The sequence below is a fragment of the Microtus oregoni genome, unplaced genomic scaffold (genome assembly GCF_018167655.1).
Source record: "Microtus oregoni isolate MIOR12 unplaced genomic scaffold, Mior012 000012F_ref0000307, whole genome shotgun sequence".
Taxonomy (NCBI): domain Eukaryota; kingdom Metazoa; phylum Chordata; class Mammalia; order Rodentia; family Cricetidae; genus Microtus; species Microtus oregoni.
In genome coordinates, this window is record NW_024543071.1 from 23,635,794 (window position 1) to 23,654,778 (window position 18,985).

Here is an 18,985-nt window from a genome sequence, read left to right on the forward strand (position 1 = left end):
AAATTCTTAAAATTAGTAACTGGGCGGTGGTGATGCACACCTTTAACCCAGCACTTGGGAGGCAGAGGCAAGTGGACCTCTGTGAGTTCAAGGCCAGTCTGGTCTACTTCCAGGACAGGCTCCTGTAGATAGATAGATAGATAGATAGATAGATAGATAGATAGATAGACAGAATTAGTGCCTAAAATACGCAGTTTTATAGTAGACAGGAATTTATAAAAAAGAGAAAACTGCACCTTATTAGGGTAAAACTCACTTATAATCCCAGCACTTTAAAGGTCGAGACAGAAAAGTCAGGTTCAGTTACCTAGTTCAAGGTCACCCTCAGCTACTTGGTAAACTGGAGGTTAAACTAGGTTACATGATACTTATCTCAAAAGACAGCATAAAAACCAATGCACACATACATGTTCTGATAATACAGCAAATCTTTAAGACATGTCTTTCCACAAGAAAAATGTTACAAGATCATTTATTCAAAGGAAATATCTAGGAAAGGGACTGGATAAGCACCGGCCACCAAGCCTAATGACCAGAGTGCAATCCCTGGGATCCACATGAGGGAAGGAGAGAAAAGGAATCCTCCTCTGACCTCCGAGTGCATGTGTGCGCGCACTCACAATAAACAAAAAAAAAATTTCAATTTTTAAAATTATTTATTTTGTGTGTATTTATGTCTGTGCACTAAAGATACAAGAAGAGAATGTCAGATCCCCTGGAACTGGAGTTAAAGGCAGTTGTGTGCTGTGATGTGGGTGCTGGGAATTAAGCTAATCTTTCCAGCTACAATTTACAATTTTTTTAAAAATAAGAACACTTTTAGGAAGGGATCCAAGAAATTACATAGTAATACCTCAGAGAAATTAGTCAGATTCAGCGATAAATTTTATTTCTAATGATAATATGCTAATTTGGTAAATTTTAACTTATAGATGACAGTCTAAAATCAACAACAAACCTCTAAAATTTGTTGTAAAAAAAGCAAAAACATTAATCTCTTGCCTAAATAGCTAACATGCTCAATGGGACAGGTACCAGTGACACTGTCACCTAAGTTATCTGTTTTTATTTGTTTAAAATAGTATTGAATTATACATTTTGAGATGTGTTTGTTGGCTCATACCTGTAACCCTAGTACTCAAGATGAGGCAAGAAGATCACAAATTCAAAGCCAGCTTAAGTGAGTTTAAGTTCAACTTGGTTAACTTGGTGAGACCGTCTCAAGATAGATAAACATTTTAAAAAAAAAAAGGCGGTGGTCTCCAGGTTTCGTGTGGTCTCTCCTTCTCTCTCTTTCCCTCGTTCCCTCACCATGCTTTCCCGGTGCCATCCAGGAGCACTGCATTAAACATGGGCACCTTTATTTGGTTTAATTTGGTCTGATTGGAATTATTTGCATTTTTTTCTTTGTCAAGAATTTATATAGTTCATCCAGATGGTGGTAAAGCATGCCTTTAATCCCAGCACTGGTAAGGCAGAGGCAGGAGGATCTCTGAGTTGGAGGCCAGCCTGGTCTACACAGTGATCAGACTGAGCAATGCCACTCCCACAGCATCCTATAGCTCCTCCAAGAAGATACATGGTTGCAAAAGACCTTTCACCTTGAGGTTTGCCTTTAGGTTTGGCAAAGTCACCCACACAGCAAAAAGCAGCCTTCCATCTCTTGAGCTTCCTGGATGCCACCCAGGGAATCAAATTTCATCGGGCCAGGACAGGTGGACTAAATCTTCCCCCCACAGGAAAGTCTTTGGGCCTCTTGTATTCAGCAGCTAACAGCAAGCAGTGCTTCTAGGCTGGTGTTCTCCAAGGACTAAAGAGAGACTTGGGATTGCCTCTGTAGCTAAAAAAGCTGTCTCGTTTCTGCTCATTTACCCTCCTTAGACCTGTCTAATGGCATTTGATGACTTAAGGTACTGGTAACTTATTACTTCATTTGTTAAGTGTCCTGCTAAAATACAGACAAGTGTGCTTCTTTAACAGGCTTTATGGTCCAGGACTAACAGGTTTCAGGTGTATCTTTAGAGGTTTAGAGTTTTTCAACTCCCTTTAATTGTTTTTTAAAATGTTCATACCTTATAACCTAAAGCAATAGCCTTTTGCTATGACACCAAGATATAAATCTGTTTCTGTTCTCTTACAAGTACCTATAGGTTCCTGAAAAAAAGTTCTGCTGCCTGGTAAAAACTAACAGTCTCAGGGCATATTTTAACTCCATCCATTTTCAAGCATATTTTACAGGTCACTTCTGCTGTCTGGGCCAGCAAAGCACTCTCCAGACAACACCAACACCTGCACCAGCTCCTAGGACTTCACCATTGGTACCAACTCTCCAGGATCAAGGACACCTACCAACTAAAATCTGGTTCTATCTGCTATTGTGTCCCAATTACACATCCAAGCCTCACATGTACAACCAGGGCACTGCTCTGTCCCATTCTGTCTGGCAGTCAATGACTTCCCATGGCTACCCCATTCTTAGGGCCAATAATAACAATATTTTTTTTCTCCTAGCCACCTGCCTTCTCATCTCCCTCAAGAAACAGATGCCTGAGGTCTCCAGGATGACAGTAAACTGGATGCTGCTCCAGCCACACCTCTCGCTGAACGCGACCCACCAACTCCCAGCTCTCCCCTCTCCCATGTCACCCCATGCCCGCAGGACTTGAGCCAGTGCCCCTTTATCTAAAGAGTCTAAAAAGTTTGATTGAGGGGCTTCACCTCAGCTTGCTGGTACCCCCTTATCCAAAAAGCCTGGAATGTTTTGTTGCAAGCATCACCCCAGCTCCCAAACACCTTTTATACAGAGTCTGGATTGTTTGCCTGGAGGCTTCACCCCAGCTCCTGGAATAAGACCCCTCCCCAGGGAGGGTCAAGACCGCTCCCACAGGGTACTTAGACTGCCCCACAGAGAATGTACATGTGGTCTCCGGGGTTCGTGTGGTCTCCCCTTCTCTCTTTCCCTCGCCATACTTTCCCAGTGCTACCCAGGAGCATTGCATTAAACATGGGCATCTTTTATTTGGGGGAGGGGACAAAATGAAAATTGTGAAATTAACACATCTGAAACACATAAAGAAAGACTAGGAATGGGCCGGGGATTTCGCTCAGTTGCCAGAGCACTTGCTTAATATGCATGAAGTCCTGGGTCCCATCTCTACCACTGCATAGAACCAGGCATGACAGCATAGGCCTGTAATCCCAGTACTCAGGTGGGACACAGGAGGACTAGATATTCCAAATCATCCTCTGATACACACCAACTTTAAGACCCGCTTAGGATACCTGTGACCCTGCCTCAAAAACAAACAAACAAAAAAAGACCAAAAAAGCTGAGTTTAGTGACTCTCTTCCTTTAATCCTAGGTCTTAAAAAGTAGAGACAGGGGGGCTGGAGAGATGGCTCAGGGGTTAAGAACATTGCCCGATCTTCCAAAGGTCCTGAGTTCAATTCCCAGCAACCACATGGTGGCTCACAACCATCTGTAATGAGGTCTGGTGCCCTCTTCTGGCGTGCAGACATGCAGACAGAATATTGTATGCATAAAAATAAATAAATAAATACTTGGGGCTGGAGAGATTGCTCAGAGGTTAAGAGCACTGACTGCTTTTCCAAAGGTCCTGAGTTCAATTCCCAGCAACCACATGGTGGCTCACAACCATCTGTAATGAGATCTCATGCCCTCTTCTGGTGTGCAGGAAAACATGCTGTATAAACCAATAAATAAATCTTAAAAAAAAAAAAGTAGAGACAGAAGGATTATTAAAACCCGCTGGTATAATGGTGGCGGAAGGAAGAAAGGGGAGGGAGAGACTGGGGAGAGGAGGGAGGAGAGGAAATGGGAGGCAATGTAGAGGGGAAAAAGGGAAAGAGAGGGAGGAAAGCAGGTAGAAGGCAGAGAGAAGGTAGAAAGAGAAGAGAGTGTGAGAGTGAGTGAGCGAGCTAGCCTGGGGTTCAACTGAGCCAGCCAACCTCGTCTACTTGGTCAATGAAAGATTTTGTCTCCAAAGAAATAAGGTGGAGGGCTAGAGATGGTCCAATGGTTAAGAGTATATATTGCTCTACTAGAAGCAGATTTTGATTCCCAAACTCACTATCAGGTGGCTCATATTCCAATGGAGGTAATCCAACACCTCTAGCCCATCCTGGGTACATGCACTCACACATACAGACATTATCAGATACATGCAACCAAAAATAAAATAACTCTTAAAATTAAAAAATGGATGGTCCCTAAAGAATAGCATTTGAGGTTGTTCTCCGGATTCTATATTCATGCACACACACACACACACACACACACACCCAACACATACCCACAGAAATGCTTAAACTTACCAAACAATGTCTTGTGAACTTCTAGCATGGCCTTGTGTTTTGCACTGCCATCCTTAATTAATTCTTCCATATTATTAAACAGATTGTTGAGGTTTTTGCCAAAAATACCCTGAGCTTCAGCATTGTGTGCATCAATCGCTCTCTTACGGTCCAGTTTAGAATGGAGACCAGATACATCCTTGGTGGTTTCTTTAACTGTGTTAAGTAACTGTATGTTTAAACAAAGAAACAAAATGAAAAAAATAACATAAAAACAGTCTGATCAATGTACCCGTGCTCCATAAGGCTCTGTCTCTGGTGAGAACAAGACACTGTAATGATCCAGTGCTCGAATGTCGAGTCCCCGCCAAGCCTGCTCTCTCCCAGCCAGCCGTCTGTACACAGAAAACTAAGTTGGCAAATCATTCCAGTAATTATGTTTAGCACAAATGTTTTTCCTTTTCTTTTACTGTCTCCTCAAAAGTATACCTGATAAAAATGTATTACTTTCATTCCAGTTTTAAAAAGAAACATGGGTCAAATAGTGTAATATTGTTTCATAAATGTACACAAATAACATTTAGAATGAATAAATTAAAATCTCACAATCAAAGCATAAGCAAACAAGGATACTTCTACCTTCAATGTTTTCAATACAAGTACAAACCTTGCTGGCTGTATCATGAAGCTTCGCTTCAGTTTTTTCCAAGGCTGAAGAGACATATTCCTCTTTAACAAGTTGTAATTTTGTTTCTTGCAAATGTTTCTGGGTGGTTTCAAGTTCCTGAGTCTTTGTTTGCAGGTCGGATTTACACTGGTCAAGTTCATTTTTACTATCCACAAATAACTCTGTAACCTACACACATAATACATTAAACAATTCTTTTAAGAATCAGAAAAATGCTGGTGGTTGGTGAAACACTTACCTAGTTAATAACATTAGGAAAACAAAACAAATTCTTTAAATGCAAAAATCATAATAGATTGCTAGACTTATTAGAATATTTTAATGGTATCTCGTTTCTTCCTAGAAAGCTTATTCAAAATTTAAATAACAGGTCTAATGTGGTGTTCTGCATTATAAAGGTGCCACATGAGGGTGGTTCAGAAAGAGTCCAGTTGCTTGTCTAAGTGTCCAATGTCTCCCAGTTTCTGAAATCTTTAACATGAAAAGGAGCAGGAGAGAAAGCTCAAGTGGTAGAAGGCTTACTTAGCATAAACAAAGCTGTAGGTCCCACCCCAAGCTCTGCATAAAACAAGGCCTGGTGATGCACTGTTATAATCCTAGGCAGAAACAGGAGAACCAGAAGTTCAAAATCATCTGTGGCTATAGTTTTGTTGCTCTTTTGAGGAGGGTTCTTGTAGCCCTGGACAGCTTGGATTTGGCTGATCTCTAACTCATAGAGATCCATCTGCCTCTGCCTCCTAAGTAATTAAAGGCATGTGTTTGAGTGTAGCCTAGACTACAAGAGACTTGTCTCAAACTAAAAATAAAAACTGAGTATTACCATGAATCCTAGACCTGTAGCAGGCTTTGGAAGTCTGTACAAGTATACTCTATAGTATTTACACAACAATGAAATCATTTAAAATACACTTCTCAAAAACACAACCCAGTCATTATGCAAATGTCTGACTGACTTCCTCTGAAGTTGTATTAATAAGAGTCAAACAGAAGCTTTTTCATTACAACCAAAGGTAAAAAATAAATTTAAGTTGAAGAATCAAAAAAAAAAAATTCGTTCGAAAGAGTAAAAAAGTCCCTACAAATTCTAAATTTCCTTCAGCATTTCCTTTTCAAGTGATCTTGCATGTCACCCGGAGTGCCTACCTTACTGAGCTCCTCCTCAAGAACACCGATTTTTTCAGCCAACTCAACAATTTGTTCCTCCTGAACAGTTAATTTTCCATTCATGGCTCTAAAACAGAGTTTAATACAAATTTAACAGTTAATGTTTTGTTCTAAATCCTAAAAAATGTTAATCTTATTATATAACAAAAAACATATTATAACAAAATTATGGCAGCTACATAAAATCAACTCCACACTTCTTACCCCCATGTGTGACTTATGTGGTGATAAATAGTAAATAAATAATAAGTGTAAAACGCAACAAATGCTTCCTTCTTAGTTTATGGATGAATGTTATGCCTGCATGTATGTCTGCATACCACTTACATGCCTGGTGTCCATAGGGACCAGAAGAGGGCATCAGATCCCCCTGTAACTGGAATTACAGTCGGTTGTCAGTCACCATGCCAGTGATGAAAATAAAACCTGGATGCTCTGAAGAGCCAGGGATCTCAACAACTAAATTATCCCTCCAGCCCTTCGCTGTTATATAAATTAACATTTCTCATTTGACCTCCACCCTGAAACTGAAGACCTTTATCCACGAAAGAAAGGTATGGTGTGCAAACCAAATTCGAGATGCAAAGGAGCTTGGGAGTAGCTCAGTAACAGGGTGCTTGTCAGCAAGCACAAGAAAGACTCTGGATTTGGTCCTTAGCACTATAAAATAACAGCAGTGAAGCATGCCTTGGGAGGCAGAGGTAGGGATCTCTGAGTTTGAGGCCAGCCTTGTCTACAGAGAGACATCCAAAACAGCCAGTGTTATACAGAGAAAGCCTCAAACAACAAAACAAAACAAATTTAAGAAGAAAAAAACCTGACAGAGGGAAAGTCTCTAAACAACAAAACAAAACAAAATTTAAGAAGAAAAAAACCTGACAGAGGGAAGGTAACACAAAGTGGAGATTGGGGGTGGGGATTACAAGTGACTCCAATAAATGAATCAGAGATACATAATATAAAGATGCCTCCCCATGTTGAAAGTCATTAATACTTGAAGACATGAAACATCACAAGAAATGGGTGAGATTAATGTTGAAAACCACCTAGAAGACTGAATCAAAGTAAGCATATGGAACAGTATCAATCCTCTTTATGTACAGAGATGCCACACACACAATTATACTAGTGCTAGGTATACTGTTAACACGCCTAGGACTGGGCCTTGTGAGATTCACTAGGGCAGAATTTCTCGGTTTCAGCAGCACAGATGCTTTGTACAAGCTAATTTTTGCAGTGGGCTATCCTGCACATGTTAGGGTATTCAGTAACATCACTGATTCCTATCAACTAGATGCCAGTAGCATTCTCCATCCACAGTGAGACCATCAAAGAGGCCTGGATGAGGTCTAGGGTGGTGCAGAAATGTAGAACTGTTTCGCATACTTAACCTTTGTGCTCTCTCCAACATTTTTGTTAATCAGCTCAGATCTGGGCAAAGGTGTGCTTAAACGGTGCTGCTATGAAACAGCAACATAATGTTTCCTTCAGGGAGCCAATAGAAACAGCAGGAAGATGACCTGATAGCCTGCTGAAAGGATGGATAAGTGCCCCGCCCAATTCCAGAAGCAAAGTAATGGGATGGGATTTTTTGTTGTTGTTGCTGTTTAAATAAAAACAGGACTGACTTATATATTTGCTTGTTAGAACATATTAAGATGCATTTATTTGCTACATTATTTATAACTACATTCTTCTCTTCATATTTTTGATCTAAGTAGATAAGCTAGTGTTGATACTGAGATGAAAACGCATACTCTCAAAAGCTAGATCTTTTTTTTTGAGACAGGATTTCTCTGTGGCTTTGGAGCCTGTCCCGGAACTAGCTCTGTAGACCAGGCTGGTCTCGAACTCACAGAGATCTGCCTGCCTCTGCCTCCCGAGTGCTGGAATTAAAGGCGTGTGCCACCATCGCCCGGCCAAAAGCTAGATCTTAATTCTAAGCTGGACAGACTTATTACCACCTCTTCCCTCACTCCTTACTGAGCAGTGCTGTCCAGAAAAGATGATGGTGTCAGTGCTCACCTGGACCACTTTACACCAAAAGAAGCCCCTACTTGATTGTTTTCATTTGTTGTTTTGTTTTCTGAGACAGGGTTTCTCTGTGTAGCCCTGACTGTCCTAGAACCAGCTCTAAAGACTAGGATGGCCTCAAACTCACAGAGATCTGTATGTGCCTGCCTCCCAAGTGCTGCGATTGAAGACATGCGCCACCACCGCTGGGCTAGAGCCTCTACTTCTATGTGCAAGAAATTACCACAACTGTCAAGTTGGCCTTGGCTCTAGGGAACAAGTGACAGAACAGGATCCATGAAAATAGCCTAAACTTGGTACGGGGAACGTGAATTCTTAAATAGAGACCACATTTTTTGGTAATCTTTGTTAAATACATATTATGAAAACACTTAATGTTTCTGGGGATTTTTGCTTTGTTTTTTGGGGGGTGGGGTTCAAGACAGAGTTTCTCTGTAGCTTTGGAGCCTATCCTGGAACTAGCTCTATAGACCAGGATGGCCTCAAACTCACAGAGATCTGCCTGTCTCTGCCTCCCAAGTGCTGGGATTAAAGGTGTGCGCCACCATTGCACAGCTAATGTTTCTGGGTTTTTTTTTTATTTTTTGTTTTTTTTTTTCTTGTTTGTTTGTTTTTTTGATTTTTCGAGACAGGGTTTCTCTGTAGCTTTTTGGTTCCTGTCCTGGAACTAGCTCTTCTAGACCAGGCTGGCCTCGAACTCACAGAGATCCGCCTGCCTCTGCCTCCCGAGTGCTGGGATTAAAGGTGTGCGCCACCACCGCCTGGCCTAATGTTTCTGTTTTAATGAATGGAGAAAACATGAGAAAAATCATAATCAATCTGGTAATACTACATTTTAAAAATGTTGTATTTGACAGTGCTTTAATTATAATAAAACTTAATTTTAATAGCAATACTAATTTATTTTTTAAACCAGAAAGATAACACCATATTGGTTACTTACTAAAGGAAAAAAAATAAATGCCAAAAAAGAAATCAACCCACAGAATTCACCTGAAGAAATACAGTGAATGAGTGAGCACGTGGCTTAACAGCTCAAACTTTCCATGATCTTTCTGTGTGGGTGAGATTACCCAGAACCCCATGCTCAGGAGTAACAAAAGGCTCTGGGTGTGATTTTTAGGACATTTAATAAACCCGACTGTGACTTGATTTATAATTCACAAAGAAAATTCAGGTGGGGTGGGGTGGGGTGGTGGCTTAACTGGGTGAGCTTAATTTGGATCCTAATGCACTACAGGTGCTACAAAGTCCTGGCCGTACGCTAGAGTGATTTCTCTGGGAACTTCCACATGGTAATATCTTATCAAATGGCCAGGAACTGTTACAGCAGGGAGCAGAGCAGGGAGAAGCCCTGAATCATGCACAGTCTTGTACTCAGGCCACCCAGACCTTTCAGGCTCACCCGGAACCAGGTGTCTCCCTACCACATGGAATTGCACGGATTGTATCAGGCAGACTTTCAAACTTTAGGAATCTTATTTGCCGAGAGATGGAATTAACCAAAATAATACTAAAAAGGCAAAATGCATTGAGAAAGGTCAGGTTTTAATACTCTTTTTTTCTCATGACAAATTTCTCAAAGGCATTTTATTACAAACTAGATTTTCACTATAAAAAACTACCATGTTGCAACTTCAATTTTTAAAAAATATTTATTTATTATGTATACAATATTCTGTCTACATGTATGCCTACAGGCCAGAAGAGGGCACCAAACCTCATTACAGATGGTTGTGAGCCACCATGTGGTTGCTGGAAATTGAACTCAGGACATTTGGAAGAGCAGGCAATGCTCTTAACCGCTGAGCCACCTCTCCAGCCCCCACAACTTCAACTTTTGAGCTCTGCTTCATACTACCTTTTATCTACACTTCACATCTTCACAGGCCTGCTTCAGTTCATGGACTTGAATGGCACCCTGCTTCTCACCTTCCATCTGCTCAAGTTAAATGTTAAAGAATGCTGTGTAACACTTATCCAATAAAGTCTTTGCCTTAAAACAAATAAGAGGCCTGGATATTGCTGAATATCCTCTAGGGGGCAATGAACCTCCTTCCTGAGAGCCAAGAGCCTCCACTTCAGCTCCCCTCTCACTACTCACAGTGAAGAGCCAGGCATCTGAATGAAAAGTCCAGTGAGCAGTGAACTCCTTTAAGCCCATGCTAAATGTTAACAGTGGCTAGAGTATTCTCTAACCAGAGAACAGGGTAAGTGTTCTCAGAAAGATTCAATTCGTTTGCCCTACAAAAACTTCAACCAAGGAAAGTTTGTGATGGAAGCCCAGATGTGATTCCAGGAATCACTTTTTTTTACACTCCAGTCAACTTACAAGCCTATAAGCCCCTCCCCCCACAAAACTAATTCATATTTTAATGCCAGCCAAAACTCACTAGCCAGTTGAGGAAATAACAAAAAGTAAAACAGATTCTGAAATGGTGGGCAGTGATAGCCCACACCTTAATCCCAGCAGTCAGGAGGCAGAGGCACATGGATCTCTGTGAGTTTGAAGCCAGCCTGGCCTACAGAGTGAATCCCAGTATAGCCAGAACTACACCAAGAAACCCTGTCTTGAAAACACAGACACAAGGCTGGGCGATGGTGGCGCACGCCTTTAATCCCAGCACTCGGGAGGCAGAGGCAGGCAGATCTCTGTGAGTTCGAGACCAGCCTGGTCTACAGAGCTAGTTCCAGGACAGGTTCCAAAGCCACAGAGAAACCTTATCTCGAAAAACCAAAAAAAAAAAAAAAAAAAAAAGAAAAAAGAAAACACAGACACAAACACACACATACATCCTGAAGTGTAAAGTTTTAATAATATTAACAATTTTCTGAGGAGTACAATCTACCTACACTAGAATAGGACACCATAGTCTCTAAAGGTCTGGAAAGATGTGATATAGCTCTTACAAACTGAAAATGGGACAACAGAAATAAAAATCAACAAAAATATTTGAACATAAAATCAAAGTATAAAAACTATATCAAAGTATAAATAGGGGCTGGAGAGATGGCTCAAAGGATAAGAACACTGTCTGCTCTTCCAGAGGTCCTGAGTTCAATTCCCAGCAACCACATGGTGGTTCACAACCACCTGTACTGAGATCTGGCACCCTCCTCTGGTGTGCAGGCATACATTGAGGCAGAGTGTTGTATACATAATAAATAAATAAATCTTTAAAAATAAATAAATAAACAAACAAACAAATAGGTAAAATAGCCAGGCAGTGGTGATACATGCCTTTAATCTCAGCATTCAGGAGGCACAAGCAGGCAGATCTCTGAGTCTGGTCTACAGGGCAAGTTCTAGGACAGTCAGGACTGCTACAGAGGAAGTTGTCTCAAAAAAAAAACCATTAATAAAAAAGGTAAAGTATGATGAATGATTCTTCTTCTTAAAGATAGACTGGCTGGATTAAAGGTATGAGATATTCCACCTGGCTGAAGCAATACTTTTAAACACAAAACTCATAAGCCTTCCAGACCCGTTTTAAGGGGTTACACTGATTTCTTGAGTGTTAGGAAATTTGAGAAATGACTGGGTCTAGAACTGTTAGATGACAGGGGTCATAGGGAGAAGAGAAGATGAATATGACCTTTTTCAAAGACGTGGCAAAAAAGAGGCCTATGTACCTTCTCTGCAGTGATGGTTACACAAATGTATACATGTATCACAATGGAATAGAACTATACATACACAAGGCATCAGTGTCAGTATCCTATGTTTACTATTGAATCATGGTCATATAAAGGAATATTGGTGGAAGCTGGGTAAATCATATATGGGGTGCCAGGTGTTATGAGCCACACTGTAATTTTAGTACTCAGAAGCTGAAGTAGGATATATATATCCAAAGTTAGCCTGACCTGCACAGTGAGTTTAAGGCCAGCTAGGACCACATAGCAAAACCCTGTCATAAAAAAAAATAATAAAAGAGCTGAGGATGTGACTCAAATGGTGAAGTACTTGTTTCACATCCAAAACCCTGGATTTGATCCCCAGGACTCTGTTAAACTAAGCATGGTGGCACATGCCTTTATCCCAGCACTTTGGAGGTAGAGGTAGAGGTAGGGGGATCAGAAGTTAAAGGTCATCTTTGACTACACAATGAGCTTGAGACCAATCTAGACTACATGAGACCCTGCCTAATTAAATGATCATTATGCACGGGGCTACTTTGTACACTGAGAACTTTTCACATAAACAATGATTATTTTAAAATAAAAAGCTAAAGAGCTTTCCAAAAAGTGTTTGATAACAATTGTGTGTGTGTATGTAAACATTTGTTTGGTGAGGGAGATGGTGTGTGCTACACACAGCACACACATGGAGGTCAGGTGACAACTTCTGGAGGCCTGACTGGTCCCCTCCTTCTACCATGTGGGTTTGAGGATTCGGGTCCTCAGGCTTGGTAACAAACATCTTTATCTGATGACACATCTCACTGATCATAGCTTTACTTTTAAGAGCAGTCTTGCTATGTGGTCCTGACCGGCATCAAACTCTCAATCCTTCTCATCTCTGCCTCCTGGGGCATGCCACTTATTAGGAAGAAAAAAAAAAAACCTCTAATTTTTTTTTAATTTGTTTTGTGTGTGTGTGTGTATGTGATGTGGGAGTGATTTCTTATTAATAAAGAAACTGCCTAGACCCATTTGATAGGCCAACCCTTAGGTAGGCGGAGAAAACAGAACAGAATGCTGGGAGAAAGAAGCTGAATCAGGAGTCGCCATGATTCTCCCACTCCAGGCAGATGCAGGATAAGATCATTCCTGGTAAGCCAGCTCGTGGGCTACACAGATTAATAGAAATGGGTTAGATCGATATCTAAGAGCTAGCCAATAAGAAACTGAAACTAATGGATCAGGCAGTGTTTAAAAGAATATAGTTTCTGTGTAATTATTTTGGGTAAAGCTAGCCGTGCGGGCGGCCGGATGCCGGGGACGCAGCCCCGCTGCTCCTAATTCAACATGTATGTGCATATGTGTGCATGCAATATGATGTCATATATGTAGCGATCAAAGGTCAACTTGTGGAAGTGGGCTCTTTTCTTCTACCATGTGAGTTGCAGGCATCAAACTGAAGTCACACTCTGCAGCGAGTTCCCTTACAAACAACCACCTCGCTGGCCCAGTAACTACTTTTGAACACCAAACCAAAAGAAGCACTTACTGGCAGTAGACAACATTTCCTTATTGCTACATATTTCTAAGTATAGGTAGTTTTACATCAAACTACCTATTATCTGAAGGTATGGTTTTTAGAGATGAGTATATTAGGACACCGCTGTAGTTCCAGTAACTGTGAGGCTGAAGCAGGATTCAGAGAGTTCCAGGCCAGCCCGGGACTTCCAGGCCAGCCCGGGACATATATATTCATGTGGTTATGTGTGTACACATATATCCACATATGCATATATGTGTATATATACATATGTGTGTATATATATACATATATACATATGCATACACACACACAGTGAAACCATCTCTAAAAACAAAATTAAGGGGCTGGGGAGATGGCTCAGTAGTTAAAAGCTTTGTCTGCTCATCTGGGAAACTGAATTCTGTTCCCAGGACCACATGGTAGCTCACAGCTGTTTATAAATCCATCTCCAGGAGATCTGGTACCCTCTTCTGGCCCATACAGCTCATCCTGAATAGGGTAAACTTTAAAAAAAAAGAAAAAAAAAAGCTTATCAGCCAAAGACTTACCTAAAACTTTCTTCAGAGATGTACACTCCATTTTTCTCACGGACTGCAGCAAGATCTCTCTTCAAACGCTCTATCTCTTCTGTATACTCCTACACAAAAGCATGTTATATACAAACACCACGTTAGTTTTGTTGTCTTGTTCTATCATTCAGTGTGGAGAGAACATACAGGAAATAAATGATAGTCCTTTATGTTTTTCAAACATAAAAAGTTATAATCATACTTTAAAAAAAATAGGAGTGCACTCCAAAATCCAGGCTGGCCTGAAATTCATGGCAAGCTTTGGTCTCACCCTTTGAAACGCTGAGATCATATGTGTAGACCCTACCTCCAGCTATATAGCTATATATAGCTATATAGTTTTAAATCCATGCTAATTTGTCTAGAAATATTCTTTCAATTGCCTTAATGAGTATTTAAATACGTTCATTCTAAACTTCCTATCCAACTTTGATCTCTACTGTGATAAAATACTGTGACCAAAAGAAATTTGGGAGGGAAGTATTCACTTAACCTTACGATCCTCAGGTCATACTCAGTCACTGAGGGAAGTCAGGGCAGGAATCCAAAGCAGAGGCCATACTGGCTTTGCTCCTCATGGTTTGCTCAACCCTCTTTCTTATATACCCAAGGACCATCTAACCAGAGGTAGTACACAGTGAGCTGGGTCCTCCTACATCAATCACTAACAAAAACCTCAAAAGCCTACAAGCCAGTTTGCTTGGGACATATTATCAATAGAGGTTCCCTCTGTCTAAATGACTCTAGCTTATGTCAAGATGACAAAACTAACCAGGACAATCTGAGAATCATTATACAATTACAGTAGTAATGTTGGTGAGAAAAGAGATGAATAAATATAGGATCGAACAGAGACCAGAAATAGGCCCACATAAATCTAAAAAACTTGATAAACTAGATAACACGAAAGACAGGAAGCCGTACCACAAAAGAGTAAAATGTAGTTGCAGAGAAAACACCCATTCATATTTTTTAAAAAAATCTAAAAAACGACTCTAAAGCACCGAAAAAGAACAAATAATCCATTAGGAAGTAGTGCTAAAGACATAAACAAACATGTCACCAAAAAGGACACCTAAGCTGGGTAGTGGTGGCACACACCTTTAACCCAACACACAGAAGGCAGAGGAGGCAGATCTCTAAGTTTGAGGCCAACCTGGTCTATAGAGCAAGTTCCAGGACAGCCAGGGTTACACAGAGAAACCCAGTCTTGAAAAACAAAACAAAACAAACAAAAAGGACATATGAACAATGAGAACACTAAGCGAGACTTACATAGACCTAATCTACATGGGAAGTAGAAAAAGACAAGATCTCCTGAGTAAATTGGGAGCATGGGGACCTTGGGAGAGAGTTGAAGGGGGAGGGGAGAGGCAGGGAGGGGAGCAGAGAAAAATGTAGAGCTCAATAAAAATCAATAAAAAGGAGAGAAAAAAAGGACATATGAAAAAAAAGACATGAATATCAAGTAAGCAAGTACAAAAGAAGATATTCAACATCACTGATCATTAGAAAAATATAAGTTGAAACCAAGTGATAAAAATAACACCTACCACACATTTTCAGAATAGCTAAAAAGAAAAATAGCTGTATCACCAAATGCTGGTGAGGATATGGAGAAACTAAATCACTCATGTTGAGGAAAGGCAAGATATATATCCACTCTAAAGAATGGCTTAGAAGAGCTGGGCTTAGTGGTACATGCCTGTAAATCCAGCACTCAGGAAGCAGAGGCAGAAGGATTAAGAGTTTCATGCCAGTCTGAGCTACAGAGTACCACCCCATCATTCCTTAAAAACTGAAATATTAGCAGGGTAGTGGTGGCTCACACCAGCACTCAGAAGGCAGGGGCAGGCCAATCTCTCTGAGTTCAAGGCCAGCCTGGTATCAGAGCAAGTTCCAGGACAGCCAGGGCTACATAGAGAAACTCTATCTCGAAAAAACAAACAAATAATGACTGACTACTTAGTTACCATGTATCACAGCAAATTCACTCTCTGACAAATAACACAAAGAAATGAAAGTGTATTACAGAAAAGATGTCTTGGTTGCTACAGCATCTGCCACAGAATCCTAACAACCTGAATTCAATCTCTTGGACCCATGGTTAGGGTTAGGATCAGGGTTTGGGTCAGGGTTAGGAGGAAGAGACACCAGAGGCTGTCCTCTGACTTTCACATGTACGCCATGGCATGTTAATAATAAAATTTTAAGTGAAAATGTACTGTGGCGATTTGGGTGAGAATAGCCCCCATAGGCTCATGTGTTTGAATGTTTGGTTCCCAGTTGGACTGTTAGGAAGGAGTCAGAGCCTTGTTGGAGGAAGTATGTCAGTAGGTGGGCTTTGAAGTTTCAAAAGCCCATGCCAGGCTCAGTTTTCCTCTCTCGGCCTCCTTTCAGATCAGATGTGAGCTCTTAGCTGTCACTTCTGTTCCATGCCATGCCTGCCTACTATCATGCTCCCCAACATGATGATCATGGACTAAACCCTTTGAAACTGTCAGCAAATCCCCAGAAAAAAAAAATTGAAGTTATTCAATATATCATTCAAGATTATCACATAAATTATACAAATAGCTCAGCCACCACAAAACACCCAGCACTAAAAAGACCTATTGAGATGGATACACGACAGCTTGGGTGAGACCTCAGAGAATACAAAATTTAAAAAGACAACTCCAAAAGTTTATGTACTGCAAAAGTTTAATTCCCTTCAATAGTACTTCTGAAACTACAGAATTTTACAGAACTGAGTAGTGAGTGCAGGAACTAGCACTAAGAAGAGAGGAGAGAATTCTATGAGCATCTTATGGCATTTTGGAAAATAATTTACTGGCTGGTGTATGTTTAAACAAAGTATAGTATTATCCATACAATAGAATGTTATTCAGCAACATAAAGAAATAAACTACTGGCACACATCAACAACAGCATAAATAAAATCTCAAATGTTATACCAAGTAAAAGATATAAGTAAAGGCCAAATAGTATATGATTCTCCTTCTAGGAAATGTACAGAAAAATCAAAACTCTCTTTAGAAAGTGTACTGATAAACTAGGCATGGTGGTTCATGCCTGCAATCCCAGAACTAAAGAGGTCGAGCAGAGGGGAAAGGAGACAAATGCCAGGGCAGCCTGGGCTACAAACTTAAGATTCTGCTCAAGAACAAAACAGAGACAGACATAGAGAAAGCATTTCAATGGTTACTTGATTATAAAGATGGGAAACTACAATGTTGATTTTTTTTTCTGAAAGTGGATTGTATAGATGTTGGGCAACTACATTAATGTATTAAATCATTTAAATAAGTGCTGACAAGAGGTAAATGCCATGGTGAGTAAATTTCGCCTCAAAGATGTAAACAAAATTTCTACTTGTTAACACAAATGTCAAGAGTGTCAACTGTGTTATAAAGCTGGGAATGTCAACATATCAGTGTTAGAACACTGTAATAGCAGGCATTTACTTTACTTTAAATCACTATATAAAAGCCCTACCACATGGGGCTGGTGGAGCAGTTTAGTGCAGCAGGTCTCCAGAACCACTGTGGGCAGAACCCTTTCTCTTGGTCAGTGAGACCATCACTCATTAACAAATGTCTACAACAAGACATTTAACAAATCCTGATTAAAAGTGAACTCTTGCTATTCTTACTCAGGCCTTTAATCCCAAGCACGTGGGAGACAGAGGCAGGTGGTCTCTGTGAGTTAGAGGCCAACCTCGTCTACAGAGTGAGTTCCAGGATAGCCAGGATTACACAAAGAAACCCTGTCTCGGGGGAAAAAAGAAAAAAAAAAAAACAAACAAAAAAAAAACCCTATATCTGTTGCTACTCATGTATTTCAGACATGCCAAACACGATTACATTATTCCATACAAATTCACAATTACCTTAATAAGAGCTTTTTTGGTGAGTTTCTGATTAACCTCTGGCTTATTCATTATGTTCTTTGCTCTGTGAGCATATTCCAATGTACTCAGAGTTTCCTGTCAGGAAAAAGAAATGTTAATTACTAAAGGCATGAAGATGAAGATAAGATGCTTCTGTTAAAATGTACATGGGGGCAGGGCGGTGGTGGCGCACGCCTTTAATCCCAGCACTCGGGAGGCAGAGGCAGGCGGATCTCTGTGAGTTCGAGGCCAGCCTGGTCTAGAAGAGCTAGTTCCAGGACAGGAACCAAAAAGCTACGGAGAAACCCTGTTTCGAAAATCAAAAAAAAAAAAAAATTATTTTAGTTGGGTAATGGTGGCACACGCCTTTTATCCCAGTATTCAGGAGGCAGAGGCAGCCTGATCTACAGAGTGAGTACCAGAACAGCTAGGGCTACACAGAGAAACCCTGTCTTGAAAAACAAAAACAGAAACAAAAAACATTTTTTTTTTTTAATTATCAAGCCAGTTTGATACAGCACATGCCTATTGTCACAGCACTCTGGAAATTGAGGCAAGGAGATTACAAGTCTTGGCCAACCTGAAAGACACAGGAAATTTTACCTCAAAATAAAACTAGCAAAGGGGGGGAAGGGAGAAAAAAATAGAACCCGCTTTGGAAGTCATCGCTAGCTTTTTATTGTAGTAGCATCCTCAAGGATATGTTCATATACAATGTCCAGATTCCTATATATTACAGTATAGAATGAAACAAGTAAAATGAACTTTAAAAATACTTTTAAAAAAAATTCCCACATCTGTAGCTTTCTCTCAAAGGGCTTACCTCAAGATTGAGAGACGCAGGGGAAATGGTTGCAATTATAGATGTTCTTGTACGCCCCCCAAGAGAATCTTGCAGGATTCTAGTTAATTTAGATTCTCGATAAGGAATATGAGGTGTTCTTTCCACTAGAGCAGTAATAACTCTTCCCAAAGTCAACAGGGACTGGTTGATATTCCCAGCTTCCCGGGCCCTCTTGTCAACAGCTCCAGAACGCCCAATATTTTCACTTCCTGCAAGATCGACCTTTAATTTAAAAAAGAAATGTCAATCTATTGTATTTGGATTCAAAGATTTGTATTATTTTATATCTTCTATTATATATAATGTACTAAAT

At 40.4% G+C, this 18,985-nt stretch overlaps 1 protein-coding gene across 1 annotated transcript in view; it reads right to left on the minus strand.

The window, feature by feature from the left end:
• Positions 1 to 18,985, minus strand: part of Kif11 (kinesin family member 11) — a 50,091-nt gene that overhangs the window by 14,349 nt on the left and 16,757 nt on the right. The window contains exons 8-13 of the mRNA XM_041662204.1: positions 18,652 to 18,894; positions 17,829 to 17,924; positions 13,916 to 14,004; positions 6,146 to 6,233; positions 4,982 to 5,170; positions 4,336 to 4,543 (exon numbers count right to left, since the gene is read on the minus strand). Of these exons, the coding sequence (XP_041518138.1) occupies positions 4,336 to 4,543; positions 4,982 to 5,170; positions 6,146 to 6,233; positions 13,916 to 14,004; positions 17,829 to 17,924; positions 18,652 to 18,894 (913 nt within the window). The remainder of the gene's footprint in view (positions 1 to 4,335; positions 4,544 to 4,981; positions 5,171 to 6,145; positions 6,234 to 13,915; positions 14,005 to 17,828; positions 17,925 to 18,651; positions 18,895 to 18,985) is intronic.